This window comes from Trichoplusia ni, chromosome 2 (assembly GCF_003590095.1).
Source record: "Trichoplusia ni isolate ovarian cell line Hi5 chromosome 2, tn1, whole genome shotgun sequence".
Classification (NCBI taxonomy): domain Eukaryota; kingdom Metazoa; phylum Arthropoda; class Insecta; order Lepidoptera; family Noctuidae; genus Trichoplusia; species Trichoplusia ni.
Window position 1 is genome coordinate 17,703,253 of NC_039479.1, and position 19,948 is coordinate 17,723,200.

Here is a 19,948-nt window from a genome sequence, read left to right on the forward strand (position 1 = left end):
GTTCTTATTAAAAATATTATTTATATGCTTTTTATCTACAACGAAATGGGGACAGTTAGAAGGTAGTTGTGAGTTACCAGATGTCCTTTTTAACGCTTGTTTGTTGTGTATATAAGATTGAACGGATTTTAATCATGTTTAAATTGTATTGTTTTGGAATTCATTATTCGAATCAGTACAGGCGAAGAAAAAAAGGAGTCTAAATATCCTTAAATTATTGTCCTTCTTATATTTTAAGTTCGTTTTGTCTATGGAAATAAGAAGAGCTTCAAGACGTTGTTCAATTTTACAGTTTCGTTTCAAATAGATAAAGTTATACAAGGATAGGCATGCTTCCTCTGTGTGGCAGAAGTAATCTCCAATATCGGCTTACACCACCAAGCTATCAGCTTGCTTTAAATCTTGTGACCAGGAGAGCAGTAAATTGTAGTTAATACTGACACGGCCGTCCCTATGTGTACAGAGAATTAACAGATGGTCGGGTTAAGTCTCTGAGTCGACAATGGACGATGCCCATAGACAGGCTTTACCCCTACATTATTTTGTTTAATCCATCAATTTATTTAGGGTTACCCTTCAGACGTGTCCCTAGTTTACTAAATCCTTGAATGCCTACAGACGTAGCTCATAAAGGTCTTTCATGTCCAAACACAAGACGTAATACAAATTAGAGACATTAATTTAAAATAAATAAATGGCACAAAAAGACGAAAAGTAGAATCAACTAGAATTTAGGTACAACATAAAATTGATTCAAACAATTGCAACGCTTCACTGTTGTCAAACCTTATAAACAGGCCGAATAAACGATAAAAATGACATCTCACAAAAAGCCACTCATTTCAATTCATACTCGTTTGATCGTTACCAGAGTACATACACTGAAATAGTAAAACCATTCAAAACAAACAAGCACTAAAAACTTTTTAGACAATCGCGCGGTTGTTGGATGCTATAAAAATGATAAACGAATGAAGTTGGACGCGCCGCCAGCGTCACATTTCACTAGGTGATGTATGCGAGCAGTAAAGGCGATAACACAACATTATAAATGATATGCAACGCATTATGCGCGTATTATATGAAATATGCACAGACAGATAAAATTGATAAGTGTATGCGACGTTCGTTAGACCGTTTTCAGTTTGCTGTGTGTAGTAATAAAAATGGTTATTGCGGAAATGTGTACTGGTATTAGAAAGATTCGATTATATCCGAGATTCTCGTTTGAAATTTTCTTTTTTGAACGGTGACTGCGTTGGGTGACATGTTGGTAATTATACTCTTTAATACTCTTTAAATTTAGTTCTAGTATCATGTACTAAAATTAATCTTTATGAAAATACATACACTAATGGAACTGGCTACTTACAAAAAGTACGGGGCTTTGGCGGATCTAATTATGAAAGTAATTGTAAAGCCAGATCCCATTAAAAACAACCCAATATTAAAAAAATAATGTAATGTCGAACTGGTAAACACAAAGCCGGGTTTTAATAAACCCGAAATTATTACAGCCTTGCTAAGATCTTCACCGACATTATTTAATAGAAATGTAAAACGTTTTTACAGATAATTATTAAATGTTTTACCTCTCTGGGCTTGCGGCTAACACGTGCGTCGGCTTTCAAAAGATTAACAAAACACCCCTATTTAAACGAAATATTTAGAATCCTTTTGATATTAACATGACCTTTTTATATTATTGTATCGTGCTTATTTGAATATGTATTTTTAATGTTTTGTACGAGTAAGCAAACAAGGCGGAATAATGTTGATTTAAAATTTTCAGCCTGTCATAATACGGGATTATTTTTGAATAATATGATGAAAATCAAAAAGGCAAATAACATGCGGCGTAATCTCCGAGCGTAGATCGAATTCGATGTTTGTTTTACTTCGAAATGAGTTAAATTATTAATGAATATTATAATACATGTTGTTGTTTAATAGTTAAGCAATTTGATAACCACAATAACCACACAACCATTTGAGGAAATTTCATTCACCTTCCGTATAGCTACTTTAACAGGCCTGCTTGTGTAATAGTAGAGCTACATTTTAAACGATGCCAGCAAATTATTTACTTAAAAATGGTTTGCTCACGCGCATTTATCGGGATAGCCCGACTTGTTTCGGAACCAACCGGACTTTCATCATGAACTAACTAACACTCAACTTAATCGAGTAAGCACATGCCTATCTTTTGGCTTCTCTAACAGATCAACTTGAACATGAAATATCTTTATCACTGACATAATTCTATTAAGTGATCAAACAAATTCAATCGGATGTCAAAAACTGATCCCAATTATCTTACAAGATTTAATCTGAACAAACATAGCCAGTGAAACAAAAGCTTACAAAAACGAAAACAGACACACTAAGCCTGTAGAATCCCATGACAAATAATTCGGGCCAATAATTGAAAATAAACGTGAACAGTCGCCTAGCCGGCTACATAGGTACATACGATCATTCGATGCGGGACGTGGTCACTAGCAATATCTCGTTTCTTAATTTCCCGAGGGAGGCCGCCTTGCGTTCGCGGACAAATCGAAGTGTTCTTACGTACATGTCATACTCCCACTTCTTATACCGGATTATCTTTGTAAACAATGATCTGAAGGAAACTTGGCCATATAATGAGGGCCTAAACATGATAATACAATGTTTTATTTATTTTTTCTGTCTGAAATAAGGATATCGTCAGCCATAAATTCAAGTTGGAGAAATATAGTTGACATTTTGCGAGGGACAATTGAATTGAGGTTTGGTTATAATTTTCGGTATTAGATAGCTTTGTTAGTCAATCATGTAGATGTTGATAATTAGAATGGAATTGAATACTTATGCAATATCCTACCGCTAGGTCATAATCTTATCGAAAACGTGTATATTCTTTTTCACATGAAATGTATGAATTTGTATAATAATATAACTGAAAAATTCTAATAGTGAACTAATTATAATAGAAAAACATAGTAATGATTTAGAATTCCGACAAAAATATTCTCTTCACATTAATTTTTTCCCAACTATGTTAGGGTCGGCTTCCAGTGTAACCGGATTCAGCTAAGTACCAGTGTTTAACAAGGAGCGACTGCCTATCTGACCTCCTCAACCCAGTTACCTGGGCAATACGATACCTCTAAGTTAGACTGGTTGTAAGACTTACAAGCTTCTGGCTACAAATAACGACTGTCAAAGATGTATGTATAACAGCCGGGACCCACAAATTAACGTGCCGTCCAAAACACGGACTTCGAGTATTCGTTTGTATTTAGTTTAATCCCGCGACGGTAGCTTCTACTTTGATATCCATTTTTACGAAGGTATGGTTTCGCCGTAAAAGAAAAATCGCAATTTTGCTTGATGAGATTTTTTTTCTGCGTCGACATTCCCTTTGAGCATGAAAAGGGATCTTTAGTTATGAAGACAACAATACTTATTACATTATTTTACTAGAAACGTTGACAGCAGTGTACCGTAATGAAAATGCTGACTAGAGGATGGATAATAACTGTCTGTTTTACAAAAAGTGTAGGTTTATTTGAAGTGACTACCTAACTATTAGTTCTTTTGGATTAGGTAAAAAGATGTACCACTTTGTTTTCGGATGGGAACTCGTCAATTGACTAATTGCGCAGCTTCCGATCTAAAAAGACTACTACTGACTAAAACCAACAAAATTTCTTTCCTGGCCCATCGTGTACCGGGGCGATGGTAAAAAGAAAAAAGGAAACAAGAACAACGAACATCAGCCATCTGCTTTTATATCATAACTAGATCTATAAAAAAACCAATCTACTGCAGCAACAAAGATATTTGAAGCGTCTATTGAAAATATTTGATTATGAATTAGAACCAAGTTTCGAACCTACAACCTCGTTACAATTAGGCTAGTTAGTACACCTCCAGGCTAAGCTAGCGACTTAACAGTAGCTATAATTTAAACCCTAAAATGTACTTAATTTAATTCCAATACAAGCCAGTATCGATCTATCAATAAAGCAATTTGTTTGTCTAGGCGAAGTAAGTTCTAAGGCAAAAAATACCAGGGCACGCGCTTTCATTCATCAATGTTGCTACCTGTTAGTGTCTTAACTGTATATTTATGGCATACTTTACCATTAACTTTTTTAACTAAGGACTATAATCTGTTTAAGTGACACTGTTGGGATTGTGGAAGCAAGATGGTGCTCTATTCAGACGTATATTGCTGTCTCGCTTCCACAGAAATCACAGTCTTGTTTAAGATGTAGTGCATGCCGCGGTAGGCCCCAAGATCTGTTTCAAGTGAAATGATCCGTTAAACAAATTCACGCACTATTTACTATAGTCCGAAATATAAATATTTATCGCCTGTTTTTACGCTCACAGCTGATGTAAACATTTGCATACATTTTTTGTACTGTTTGTACGCAAAATGGATGTAATACTTACAGCAACGGAAACCCAATTCAACAATGTTTATTAATGAACCACCGTTTATTATTTTTTGAAACGTAAATTATAACCATTAAAAAAGATACCTTGTTTATAACAGCAATTATTGCATTTCAAGTTGATATACAGAACAATATGCTACAAAAATACTTCATCACCACTAAATAATCATTTGCAAACAAATTCATGTTCGTAAAATAAATATTTATTAAAACTTAACAAAACGAAAAAATATAGTTCACTGCAGCCATTAAAACTCAAATTAACGGAATCATTTATGAAATCCAATTCTACGGGAGCTTAAACGAGTGCCGTGCAATAATAGACTCGTTGAGACGGGGTTAATGTAAAAAAAAAACCGTTATCCAGTGCTCAAATGGCCGAACACGTGTCGTGCTTAGCTGAAATCCGTTATCGAGAACGACTCTCAAAGGATTTAATTTCCTGTCGGCGAAATGAAAATCGATTAGTTTGATTTCCGCAGGCCGACGGCGCCGGAGGGTCGATAGTTTCCGATGTAGCTCGTGCCAAATTAAATAATACACGTTAGTTCTAACTGGGACACCTGCAGACATTAATTATGTCCACAGAAATTCACTGAATGTTGGTTTTGTATCTCGAACGGTTTAAATTCTCGGTTTTAGGATTGGTCGGCGCGTGGGCAGGTTGCCGATAAACAGAACAGAAGCAAATGTTTTTAATAGCTTTGTGTGGTGTCTTGTGAACACACAGCTCGTGTTTATTGCACTTTTATAGGTTTTGGAAGCTTTGAACGTTTGAAGAATAGACTTAGGCTACAAATAATTATGTACTTTACTTACCAAATAAACTGTGAATGGCACTTTGGACTATCTGAAACAAAATGATTTTTCAATTAGTTTTTAAATTGATATTTTCATGAAAAAAACTATTTCTCATGGAAGTTTAAGTATTGAGTGAAGCATAGAATGTATTAAAAAAAATCTAACGTCAACAATATGGTTTTAAGCGCTATTCATTTTCATAGTGACATTGTTATCATTGGGAAGTTTGAAAGTGGCACCGGTTACAGAGAAACTACGTGGTAACCGGCTGTCAAGGTATGGGCATGTTATGCGGAGGAATGAAAATCATGTGGTAAGGAAGGCGTTAAGCATGGATGTGGATGGATATAGGGGAAGAGGACGACCAAAGAAACGATGGATGGATTGTGTGAAAGACGATATGGCTGTAAAGTGTGTTTCTTGTGAGATGACGGCCGATAGGAAGGTATGGAAGAAGATGACATGTTGCGCCGACCCCAAATAAAATAATTGGGATAAGGGCAGGGGAATGATGATTGTTATCATTAGGAAAACGAGATAAATTATGATTTTTGTAGAGCAGCATCTCTTTCCTACAAAAAACAGTTCTGTTTTAAAACTTTACAGTAAGAGTACAGAACTTATGTTGTATTCGCCAGTACACTAGCTGACACAGGGAAAGTTGATATTCTGCTGAGCTGATAGCCCGAGGCCCCTTGTGACTTTACCGATTAACTTGTAAAGATGAGAGTGATACAACGGTATTGTGTAATCAAGGGAAAGGTATGTGATTGTTTGTTTAAAGATATCTCTGTTTTCTAGTAGTGATCATGAGAAGTGTTTCACTTTGTAGACGAATGACGTAGATGAATTTGAAGTTTAGTTGGTAATGTATACTTTTATTTTTTGGACAGGTATAAATGATCAATGCTATCTAAAGCCATATTATGAATATTACAGGTTATATATTCGTGATTTCATTGTAAACTCCATTAAAAAAATCGCTTTTTTTAATACTTTTTATAAAACAACTCCCGCTCTAAAAAATAAATCCTTGTTGTCGCGGGGATCACATTGGATTACACAAATGGTTGTCCAATGCGTGATTAACTAGAAGCCATTCAGTTATACGAGCAGTCTAAATGTTTTTAAAAAGGTATCCGAGTTATAATATTTATATTTTTTCGAAGACTTAAGGATTTAGAAACTCAGACCCAATAATTATTTATGAATAGTCAGTGGTCCATAAAACGGTAAATGGTCATGTTATGATGTCTAATTGGCCGGCATCAAACATAGGTTTGTAAATATTTGATATCTTCTATTTATCGACTACTTAAAGTTTGTTTAAGTAGTTACGATAGTAAACACCATATTAATAATCTTCGATAATTGGATAACATTAATTGGCAAATCGAATAAGCAGAAGATTATAGGATTAAATCGATGACTATAAAATTGAATATTTTAATTTGAAATACAAATCACGTTCTTGAAATCCCTCTTGAATTTTTGGTAACCCTTAGGGAGCTTTGAAAATCTTTTTTTGAAGGTTTAAAGAAACCTTTTAATACCTTTGAGGGATGATAGATAAATAAATTTCTTTAAAGGTTTTTCGTTAATCGCCTTAAACCGATTACGTTGAAATTTTAATAGACATTGTTAAAATCCTTTTGTGTTCAGCCTTATCAATTTATTGTGTTGATGCGATTAAAATCGGATTACGATCCGCTTTTTTATGCGGGATAATTTATATTAGAAAATAATATTTCATTTGTTTTGTTTTATTTGAAATAAGATAATATTAATTACTATTACCAAAATTAATCGCGGTAAATGGTTTTTCCAATAGCAGTGATAAAAAACCGTATTTCTATGAGAAAAAAGATTTTTTTAGATTAGACATAATGCCAATTATAAGTCGTTTTCAATAATAAAATGTGAAATACACATTAACAGAACTTTGAGCTATATTTTGCCAATCTTTATTAATCGTTTAGCACTCAATTACTGTGTCAGAAGGTAAATAATTTACGTGTTGAGGATAATGGAGACATTTTAATGTGGTCCCTAGTAATTATTAAAGGAATTGGATCGGTTGCAACACCGCTCTGTGGCGAAGCTAACACACCTTATTTTGTTAGACTGGTTAATATATTATCATTATTTAGAACTTGTTGGGTATTTGGTATAGTTTTTGTTTTTGATATTGGTGATGTATTATTTTACTGGTATTTGAACCCAACCCACACTGGGTCGGGGTTCAAGTGGCCTAATATAGAGAATCGTAGAAAGATTTCTTTGAGGATTTGCCTAAAAATAAGATAGGGTTTAAAGTTATATTGATTTCCAGAAATGTAAGTAAATTATAAGGATGATTCGTTGATTTTTCCGTTAAGTTTATTTTTGCAAATTATATTTATATATTTTGTTTCCATAAAAGTTGTTTTTGAACACTTTTACAAGGCACTAGTTTGTAAAAAATGTCCAGTATCCAGAATAATAATATTTGGCAAATAATTTATTAATTATAATAATTTTAAGTAAAGGAAGGAACCTTGAATCGAAACAATGCAAGAAGTTGTGCAATGTAAACACAAAATTAAATTATGATGTGCAAATAAAATAAAGTTTGTTAATAAAATTATTTTAAACAGAAGTTATCACGCTTTGTTTGAAATTAAAGTCAAGCAGGATGTCTTTGACAAAAGTTTTAAAGGGTCTAAGGGGATTCAATGACTGTCAAAATTATCGGAAATTGTTCTTGAACCGATTTATTTAAATTCCAAAACGCGCTTTTTATGAAGGAGAGGTAAAAAAGGAAGTATAGTGTTTTGTTTCGGATTTTTTTATTATTTTTTTGGCTTTCAATGTTTCATTGGTAAAGGCACTAGAATAAAAGATTACCAGAGTAGATGACTTTACTACAATCGAAATTGACGCACGAACGTAATAGAAAAGAAAGTCACGCAAAGATTTCGTCACAAATTAGTAGAATTATAATTATCACGCATTTCCATCGGTGTCAAAGGTTTAATCAGATTAGTAGTCCAAACACCAATTTGATAACACTTTCTCTTTTGTATAAAAAGCGTTTGTTCCTTATTTACTGCTTTTTAGTTCAAAGTTACATTTTTCATTATTTATCTTAGATAAGACTGACAAATAGTTAAAGAAAGCGTTATGAGGAAACTCAAATCAAAGATGGTGACCAATGTTAAATACTTCTCTATAGGGAAGAGGCCTGTGCTCAATTGTGAATCATTTTCAGGCTTTTGAAACTAAATATTTAAAGCAGTTGTGTAAAATGAAAAAAAAACAGAATTCACAACATCATTTTTATACCTATACAGTTTCAAATGTTATTACTTTATATATTAAATAAATATATCTTTCTTTCCGTATTATCAAAGTTATGTATTACTACGTAATAGTTATATAATAAGATGCTCAGGTTATGTTTCGAGTCAGAGGTCACGGAGAGAGTGGTGATTGACCCTGTCGCGAGTGACGTCACCAGCGGAAACCTGCTGCGCTGGTATACCAGTATACCACACTATATAGGTTTGTTTTTGAGAAAGTTGCTTATAAGTTATGAAGATAAAGCGTTAAGTCCTTATTTATTTGTGAAATATTAGGTTCTTGTGGATGGACGCTCAAGGAGGATGTTGTATTGAGGTCTGTCTATTTCGGTTACACTTTTTTTGTGTGTGTATAAAAAAAAGTATTACTAAAACTCTACGATGATTTCGAAAGACGAATCGTAAAGTCTTTCAATAGCTATCACTGTCTCATAATCGTTACGACTACCAATGGTCAACGCTAGTAATGCCGGTTCCAGATGTAATTTGGTTTCTGAAATATGGATTGGTTTCAGAACGTTTACCTATCTTAAAAGCAAGAGATGCCAGCGTTTTGATTATGCTTGTTTTAATAAAAGAAATTCAGCAAACAGTCTTAAATAAACATGTCATATGTAACATAACATTCGCAAATGTAACATGAGCTTAAGAAGCATCGGATTCAGATTTCACTAGGAAACAAACTTTGTAGAGCTAACTCTCTCGTATACGTAATCCTATAGAAAACATCTTTACGGTATTATATCACACCTACATAATATACAATACTCGATGACCGGATTTGTATGCATATGGTTGCACGTTTGAATCTTGGCAATTACAAATGAGACCATTGTATTTTTTTTCTTAATGGTTAAAAGACAGTTAAAGAAAAAAAAAGTGTGTAATTAAATTTGAGTCCGAAAATAGAATTATACTTGCGTTGTAATTGTTGATTACTTATTTTCTGCAAGATAAGAGACCTAGCGTTGCCTCACAATAGAAAAAGGACAGTAATTTATTATTTGTTCAGTATTGTAATTTGACTGCATAGATAGCCGAGTAGTTGAGTTCTCCCATTTCTGTACCAGTGTAGAACACACAAGCGTTTATGTGATCCATTAATGCTTGTTTTGATAATAGTTGTAATTGTACGTGTGACTTGAAAGCTTAAAATCTCCCGCCATACAAGAATAGAAATAACTTAGCGCGTGAGTCGTTTAAAAAAATATAAACCACAAATATTTTGTAGCTTAGTATCTATGTGGAAATAGACCACACAATTTACATTTCTAGATCCGTGTAAACAAACTTATATTATTTCCACATTTTTTTCAACCGCTTCAATTAAAAACAGGATACTTGACACAATAGAATTCAATTACTAGTATAACAAATCCTTCACTGTAATAAATGGAAACGTTATGCGCTGAACCGCGACACTTAGTAATAACATTTAGCGTTATTTTTTGCTTTTGTTAGTAATAATTGTACATATTGCATGACCTAATTGTATTAATATTAGCCGTCAATTAAAAAAAAAAACGTAACAAAAGAATAATTAAGGCAATGATTCACGATCACACGGCTGTGAATTCTTGTACAATTCCATTGATTTGTAATTTTAAAGATATTATTTTGTAATTTCATAGTTCCGGCTTATAAATAAGGGCTTTTTCTAAAGTATTTTTTAGGTTTTCGTCTTTTTCATTTTATTTCCTTCCTGAAATCTACTTCGAAAATTAAAAGATAATTATCAGAATCGAAACAGCCAGTCCTAAAAGGTCGAAATAATCAAGTGTACTGACAATTTCACTTATCTAAAAATTAACTTTAAACAGTTTATAATTTATACAGCACAATAAGGCATAAACAATGAGTTATTTCTAAAACATTCACCTTTCATTTAGTTTGCAGAAGCTAAAAGGTAACTTAACTCTTTCGTACAAGTATCAAAACTTATCCAAGTATAAGAAGGCATCAAAGTACTATTTGTAGAATATTATATTATCCCTATCCACTTATTTCAGACGAAACTTTAGTCTTCTACATCAAATATTTGTAAACGAGGGCTCAGTTTTACTCGGGACATAGCAAAACTCAAAGTGATATAATACTTATGCGAAGTCCCGACACCGAACTTGTTAATTAAACTTGTTTCATTCAATGAAACTGAGAATGAGTTCCAAAAATTAATCACCGAGTGCCTATTTGAAGAGAAAAAGAAACTTCTAAACGGGCAGACTTCGTGGAGAAATTAAATTTCATTCTATTCGTAAAGTGAGGGTGATTAGCATAATACAAGTTGAGATGAAAACGAAAGATTCACCTGACGGCGGGCGCGCGGCGACGCGACGCCGTAAACAAACCAGAGACGAGTCACAACGTAAGGCGCGACTTCTTCACGCTAACTGTATTTTAGTTGCGGTAGCTCATTGATTTGAGCTGCAGCTTGTTTAATTGTGCATTTAGAAATAATGTCCGGATCAAGAACCATAAGGATTAAGAATGTTCAATGTAGACGTAAAAGTGCATATTACGATGTAATTCGGTTCATAACAGGATTAAATTGTTAAGCTAAATTACTGTGTGTCTATAAATCGTATTATAAATTACTCAATTCCCAAAATGAAGGTAAGTTAGATAGGTAGCAAAAGAATAAAAAGAAATGTAATCAGCACGAGTAGGAAGATAAAATTTTATAGATTTTCTTAAGAGAGTCAGGCTGTGGGAACATTTGCTCACCGATATTTCAAGAGCGTCGGACGCTTTGTGAAATTTGAAAGACGTTGTTTCTCATTGCAGTAGAAATAATATATAATTATTTCGAGAGCCATTTAATTAGTTGATTGTAATTGCAGTTAATAAGGTAACTTCTTTTTAGACTTTGAACATGTATAGAGTACAATGAATCATATGTCTATATATTTTTAAGAACTCATCAAAGTAGTAAGTTACCGATAATTGCCTAGTCAATAATGACCCCAATAATGATTTGATCCCAATTTTATATCCACTGTCTTATTGTCAAAGTAATTCGTTAAAACTTGTGATTTAGTTTCAAAAGGCGGAATTGAATGGAGCACTGAGAATCCGACTTCCAGTCTGAAAATTTTAATGAGAAATTCGTATCTCATTGCTTTAGAAACAGCTATGGAGGGCGACAATCTCTCGCGTCAATTATTCTGTCTCGACCGAAGTTTCAACTGTTTCAATGAAATTCCTTTCGGTAACATCTTATTTGTCTGTTGAGGTCCAAATTAAAAGATAATGTGTTGAAGTTTGGCCGTTTTGAAGTTGTTCGGCCGTCGGGACGGTGCAGATTGGAATTATTACCTGGCCGTTAAAACCGGCCAACGAGGACCGCGACGCGCTAATGTTAAAACTCCGCGATTTATTCCTGAGCCCAGATGCCGACAACAATCACTATGATAAATTGTTTTTGTGCGTGACTCTAAATTTTTGCAACCGCTTCCTTACAAAAAGTTTGTTTTAATGTTCATTTGTAAATAAATGGCCCAGAAGTTTCAGCCTCTAAGTGAGACCCGAAAATATTTTTTTGAACTTACGCAATTAAAACTCGGTGATCTTTTGCGTTTCGGTTTCGCTTACCGAAAACAAAACGATATTTTTGTAAGTTACGTTTTATAGAAGCGACTGAACTATCATAAATTATGCGAAGTTGGAGCGAGTTTAATAAAAAATAAACATCGTGACTAACTTCTTTACAACTGTTATTCATTTTTCATTCGCCACTGACAGCCGCGCTACTGCTTAAAACAAGTCTAATGTCATTAAGAGATAAACAGAGAAGACATTGTTGGGAGTAGCAAGAATACAAATTAAGGATATAACTGTGCCCTTCGAAATCGTTACATTCTAAGGGTAAAAAAAATTGGGATAAAGAATACCAACCACGCCTATACAAATAAACACATAGTAATTATCATATCACAATGAACGCACCACACGGAAACAAAACAACTGCACCACATTACATTGATTTTGACAGCGAACAAAAACAAATAATGTAACCCGACAGTCATTACCAAGCACAAAGGGTCCACACTTAACGTGTCTATTAACAAATAGTATTATAAATTAAATTAATTGTTCGTGGTCGAGGAAGCGGTGTCAAGTCAAATAAGTTCGTTGCCTAATGCTCTGTAGCTCGTGACATGAACTCACGCCCGTAAATCACTTTTTGCTTCACAAATATTTAGCAACCGGTCTCTGGATACATGTAGTGTACTATTTTTGTGGTTCCGCGTTTCTTCCGTATTTTTAATTGGTACTTTTGAGGTGCTAATGTGTATTGGGTAAGCCTATTATAATTATAGAGCGATCAGGCTTTGTTTGGTCCAATTATGTGCCTTGTTATAAAAAAGGAATGGCGTATAGTCATTGTAATTGTTGTCTTAACGTATATTGACGGAATCATATTGTTCATTTACGGCACAAAACGAGCACATATGTTAGTGGCTCAATGCATCAAGAACATCAAAACACAATCTACAAAGGACTGTCTATAAATTGACAACTGAATTTGATCATACGTCAAAAAATTGTTCATGTTTTTTTAACGATTTCTGTCACACTTTAGGGGTCCTATTGTTCATTGTGCAGTTCAATTCTTTCCCTAAATGAAATCATGTCAGAAAATTTACAGGATATTGAAGTTGACCTACTTGCAATAACATACACAGGCATATTATCCGGAATTTGTAACAAGCTATCACGTATAATATTACAGACAAGACTTTGCACACACATTTGTGTTTTAAATTCTTTCACGTGTTATTACCAAACCACTAAACACTGCAGTTAAAACTATAACACTTACGTTTTCACAGCCAGTCCGCAATTTTTTCTAAAAATAAAAGCGAAATTACAAGATCCGCTTTCTATTTCCCTAACAAAAGTGTAATAATAATTAATGTAATGTTTTATTATTTAATATTTTCTACTTGTTTAAGATTCTTAATGTAATGTTACATTCACTTAATGTAAATTGTATTATTAATATGCTTCACATATGTTAAGACTCGTATTTTATGAAATTAATTGAATACTGTGAAATGAACGTTCTAGAAGTTAATTAATTTACCAATTAGACAGTATTAAGTATTGTAAAATAATTTTAATAGGTTTTCGTTACCTACTTAGAATCATAAATTTCGTGTTCAGCCTGTATTAGCTACGACGTAATCCATTTTGATATATTAGTTGTTGTTGTAAATTGTAAGAAATAGAAATACTTTCAGAGGGTATATCGCAATTTAAACCTTTCCAAATACCTGCTCTCTTTTTATTTATTCTGATGATAGTCCCACTTTCATCATCATCATCATCATCATCTCAGCAGCAGCCTATAGCAGTCCACTGCTGGACATAGGCTCTCCATAAGTTCTCCAACGCGACCGGTCCCACTTTACCTTACATTTTCGTCGAATTTCACATTGTGTTAGGAAAAGGCCTTTTTGCCCACACTTAACGTAACCAAATGTGACCTAGATATAAAATAAGCTGAGTTTTAACCCACTCTACCTTGTGGTCGGCTTCCATTATCTTCGCTTCTAAACACGCTAAATTACTTTAAAACCTAAAGCTGTTAAGTTTAACACTTACACACTATATTTAAGACTTGAAAATTGAACAGAATATTGTGCAATTCTAGTAAATAATGTTCTCGAATATTGTAGAGCAATTTGCACCACTTAGGACTATTACTGATGATTCACAGTTCCATGTTTTTAGACTTAAATAAATAATAGTTTTGATCTATAAATAAATGCCTAAGATTACTTCATGATTGTTTAAATTTAGCTCAAAGTTTAATTTAGTTTGACTTATGAAATTATGTAGAGTCAGTTGGAATTTTAAGTGGATTGTTATTTCGAGGTGAGAACTAAGTAATCTTGTTAAAATAAGTACATGAAATAATATTTCAAATGCTAATTCAAAGTGGATTTCTCACTCACAGTTATATTTTGAACGGAAACAAAACGCTCTTGTGCTATATCAAGCATTTAATTAAGGTAACCATCAATGTAATTTTCACATTATTTAAAAGTCACACTATAAAACCCATAACATATCTGGGTACATATGAGTATATTCGTATCACAGCCCCAGTGCGGAAGAAAGCGGACTCGTTGCGGAGCAGCGTCCACTAATCGGAGAGAGCTGCAAGTGACACTATTTATCTAACGTATTTATTGATCGTTTAGATTACGAGACCGTTTAATTCCGGTTACGTCATATGTGGTCGGCTTCTAGTATTTTTAATGCATGTGTACGTGATTGTCATATTGTTAAGTAGTATCAAGACCATTTTAGTGCTAAATGTATTCTGGGAACATATTATGACCATTTTGTAAAGATACTATACTCGTAAATTGCCATGATAATGGCTAAGCTACACACATTTTTCGAACAGGTACGTCTACAAAGTACCTATTTAGAATAAATCATTACTTAAAAAAAACTGTATTAGACGTAGTTCAATTCGTAAGAGTTTTAATCCATAAATGATTGAATGATAATGAAAAAGAAATCCTAGAACAAAATAAAAATTATTAGTACTATCGTATCAAACTATTTTCATCATCTTAAAAATTAAAGTTAAAAATATTTCATGCATTGTGTTGTTATAATGGGCGAATATTATAAGCAAACAAAATTGATATCGCACACAAATTCTCAAGGAATGTTGATACGAAAGCTAATTGTGAGTCACGATGCGTGCGCAGACGCAGAGGCGTAGTTGCGTGCGTTGAACTCTTTTCCACTAGAGCGAGCGATCTAGATCGATTCGTTTTACTATGCAACTATCAAGTACCATGGTTACGCAAGTGTCATTGCCGATATTTGCATCAGTACCGAGTAATCACCATCGCAATTATTGTATAATGCTTTGGAATATTCCTTGACGTTTGACTTAGTAACACAGAGGACAGTAGTTAACGGGTTTTAGTCTACAGGATGTTTGAACAAGAATATAAAGTAGTGTAAAAAGTACAGGAGCCAAGGTACTTTTTTATACATTTATAAAAGTTAAACGTCCTGTGTTCATGAGCTATGGTATGTAAATAACCATTAAAGTATGAACTTACCGGAAATGATTATTTTAGACTAGTACTGCTCCACAACCGAACAATAGGATTTTCAGAATTTGGAAACAAGAACCATTCTAACACTTGCTTAAACTTGTCACCTTCATTCACAGTTTGCCGTCATTGACAACTTTTTATAAAGATATTATTTTACGTTGCGTCAATCACCGTCTCAAGAGGCTGACAATTTGTTTCACTATTGCGTACAGCCCATTTTAATGAATCCTGCCTTTTATTAGCCGCTATTGCCTCCAATGACTACACAATTGCTGTACTTAAAACGTAAATAGGCATATTATTGTCAATCATAATGTGCGATAATAGACGTAAAAAACGATAAGTGTGGCGTACGTAAATGCTTCTATATTATCTTTACAAAGGTCTGAATAATAACCCTTTGAGGTCAAGGAGCGGCAAAAGTTTGTGATTAGACAATATGAAGCTTCGTAGTACTAGAACTTCAAGGTTAACTGACAGTAGTAAGTATGTATGTAAAAGGAAGTGACCATTAGACATTGATTTAGAACTTATTTTGTCTTATTATACTGGTTAATTTACTTTGGTACATAACATGAAACCTATTTTTAACAAACAATTCAATAAAATAGAAGCCGATATGGCTAAAACTAAGTATTAAATTGAATCTAAACTATGATCATGTTCTGTAATAGCCAACGGATGTAGTTTTCAAATGAGGACAAAATGTTAATAATTATATTATTTTTATTATACTAAATGGCGTGTGCCTATTTATATTATACTGTGAACATTAACAAGAGAAAGTAGACACAATGATTGAATAATGATTGATCGAGTATTTATACTTAGTTTACAGATGCCATAAATCTGCCAGTTACTATTATAATACGCATAAAAAACTTAGATTGATCCGACAACTTTCAAAAATGACATTTATTTCGTAATTATTTGAAACAATAAAATTATACAGCATGACTCCTAGACTATGTGATTGGAAATAATGTGTTAATGAATATTGAAAAGCATTAAAGTAAGTTATGAGTGATAAAACATTAATATCCTTTTCTATAATGATATTTTATTGAATTGATAGTTTAATGATATTTGGAAATGTTATGAGTATTTTTTGATAGGACGAAATTACCGGATTTATTAATCATATTAAAATACTAATTCCAAATAATGTTTACTTTCAAATTTGGATAAGTGCAAATCTCAAGGACGAAATTATTTACATTTTAGGTAAAGATATACTCGATTAGGTGGTCTAGCAGGATTGAGACAGGTACTTCCAGAGCTAATTGTGTTTGCTAATCCTTCCAATGTTTAAACAATAGTCAATTAACTTATGTAATTAGTATGTAATTAGTTATGAGCTACTTAGAAGTAGCTCATAACTAACAAGAGGCAGTAGAAGTCATCAGTCTTTAGCGACATTGAACTCTTAAGAAAATACAACGAAAACATGAAAGGTGAGCTGTTTACATATAGCAGACTATTACTCCCCAAGCAAACATTAAACAAAGAAAGAAAAAATTAAACGCTCCAAACATAGCTAATACGAAAACGAAACTTAATAGACGTGTTGCAGCTGCTAAAAGGGGTGGTTTGTTGAAATAAGTGGCCAGTTTGCTACGTCCCGGCTGCCAGTTTTAATCAAGTTGGTTACGAGGCAGAAACATCTAGCTAAGAGCTCGTACGGACGTCGAGTGCACTTTGAAAGCGGCTGATTAGGTCTCACGACGCACTGGAGTCTCGCGACGCTCCCAACTTGCTTTTTGTTTTGATCGAGACTTAAGATATGGAGTTAAATAAGTTTTTCATTAGCGATTTTGTCTTGCAAACGATTAAGTTCATTATGGTAGAGCCGTTGTCAGAATATCCTATATTAAAGATTAATATTTTGTTGTTTCAACTATATACTAGTGGTCACATTTTCTTCTATTTCTTTTCTTTCCTTATTTTGGTAGACATAGTGTTATTGTATGTAATGTCTTAGAGAATGAAGAGTGTACCTTTAGTCTAAAATTAACAAAATAGTTCCCAAAGTTCCATAATTGTGGTCACCTTAAGAAAATTTCGAGATTGCAGATGTCACAAATGCACGAAGTTTCTTGGTGTAGCAGTTAGTGGCTCAGATGTGAACAGTGAACACTAACTGTTATTAGCGAGAAATGTCTTCCCTGAATTCCCATCAAACATGGTTGAGAACGTTAACGTGATTAACAAACTTGTTAGAATAAGATGTTACTTATTTGTTTAGGAAAGGTGTAAAGTATGAGAAAAGAAAAAATGAAGATTCACAAATATTTATGATGATGAAGGTTTATTTCGTGGGAGAGATAAAAAGTGCTAAGGCCTGACTTCAATATGTTTTTATTTATTATACTTAATAGAGTGAGTCGTTTTGATGCCCTGTCATGTAATTTGACCTTTCGTTGTGATAAAATCGAGCCTTAATTGTTTTATTAAAGCAGTAAAAGTTCAAACAAAATATCTCTCTTTTAATTACTTATAAGGAACCCATAGTTAATCGTCAAATTGAACTTCCGAAAACATATCTAATTCAAATCCAGTTGGCTCCTATCTGTTTCTACGTGACGTGCCAAAGAGCTGGTCTATAATTACCGTGCTTCGCCAGTGCCCGGACATCGGACAACTAAGACTTGCCTCCTTACAGTGTAACCACCCGAGATAATCACTTCGGAGTTTGGACCAAATATGTTAGAGAACACTGAAGATAGGCTGTGTGGTGTGGGGTACTTCACTCTCAAACCTTAGGAGTTTGTGATGCTGATAAATACACAATCAAAAATAAAATGAATTTATACCTACAGAGACCAATGGAACGTTACAAAATACGCCAGCAGACAGAACCCTTTATCTAATCATTTAAAAGAAGTATATTTTTCTACACTTAAAATACTTAAAAAAGTATAATTGTAAATTTAGTAAGCAAGGTGTTTGATAGTTTGAATCCTTTTTTCGCCACACATTTTCATGTATAGTGGAATTACTAAGCTAAGGTTCAATTTATTAAAATTAATTATAATATATTTTTCAGATACTGTTTAAAATTTACTTGTACTTATTCGATCAGTAAGTTTCATAAAGCAAAATAGTATTTTTCTAGGTAAGGACAATTTTTAATCACTATTACTTGATAATAGATCGTTGTAGAGTCGCGAGGGAAAACTATAGACCAAGTTTGTGTCATGGGGCTTGGAAGTTCTCATTGTGGATTAACTTGCGCTCGCTGGCCGCTGGCGGGTCGCGTGCAATGGACACATTTCTAAACTAAAATAACATGCCTACATAGATATACATATATGGGTTTATAGGTAAACGATGCTTGAGTGTTGTTGTAGAGCTCGAGAGCAACGTTTGAAATTTAGGTATTAAGCATGCATTGTTAATTGTTCGTAAGTTAGATTTAATGTGTTGTTTATTACAATTTTTTATTTGTTAGATATTTCATAAAAACACTTTTTGTTTAATATTGTTCAAGTAAGTAATCAAGTAAATATCTTTAAGATTAAAAACGGTTGAGTCAAAATGTCATTAGGCAACTGACAATAAACTCAACATTTACGATGAAAAATCTTTGTGAGCATTGCACAGTTTGTTTAAAATCCAACAATAGTTGAGTCAAATGTCTTTATCTAGGTATTGTTGAAGGAAAATGTTCCTTCGTAATAGCTTCTTCAGCAAATAAGTATATTATGAGTTAATAGCGATTGTTCAGGTTGCACACATCACACTCACGTAACGATTGCGTATTAAAGATCTTTATTGTATTAGCTCTAGAATATTTATCTTAATTTATTTCTGCAACTCACTGGCTGGATTCCTTAAGTGGTGTGTAAACCCCTTATTTAATACCAACTAGATTGGAAAGCATATTATTATGCTTATTTACATAATATATCATTATGGCTAAGGAGATATGCTAATTTAAAGAGCTTCAATATAAATTTGATATATCTTGATTATGAAGTATTTAATATTTTATGTAATTTGTGATTTTCTGCTTTACCTAAGTGTCAGATTTCTGGAAAAGGAACTATTTTTTGATTGAAATAAACAGAAGATAATGGCAACATGACAAAAACAGGCACATATGATGAGCGGGCTATGCAACATGCTGTCTTCATTTAGCTTGATGCAGAAACGTCAATTACACGTATATATATAAGGAAGCCTAAAAAATGTGGAAAAATGTCCTCATAATTGAAAAATTACTTACTACACTACTACCACAGCATCAATTTATTACCAAAAA

At 33.2% G+C, this 19,948-nt stretch overlaps 2 protein-coding genes across 4 annotated transcripts in view; one reads left to right on the top strand and one right to left on the bottom strand.

The window, feature by feature from the left end:
- LOC113508509 (probable serine/threonine-protein kinase nek3) overlaps positions 1–19,948 on the bottom strand; it is a 128,267-nt gene that overhangs the window by 86,230 nt on the left and 22,089 nt on the right. For 2 of the 3 annotated variants that reach the window (XM_026891585.1, XM_026891588.1), the window contains exon 2: positions 5,271–5,301. The gene's annotated coding sequence lies outside the window, so the exon portion shown is untranslated. Of the gene's footprint in view, positions 1–5,270; positions 5,428–19,948 lie in introns of those variants that run through there. The other variant, XM_026891586.1, reaches the window with a different exon arrangement.
- LOC113501857 (trypsin-3-like) overlaps positions 11,201–19,948 on the top strand; it is a 39,023-nt gene continuing 30,275 nt past the window's right edge. The window contains exon 1 of the mRNA XM_026883153.1: positions 11,201–11,206. Within this exon, the coding sequence (XP_026738954.1) occupies positions 11,201–11,206 (6 nt within the window). The remainder of the gene's footprint in view (positions 11,207–19,948) is intronic.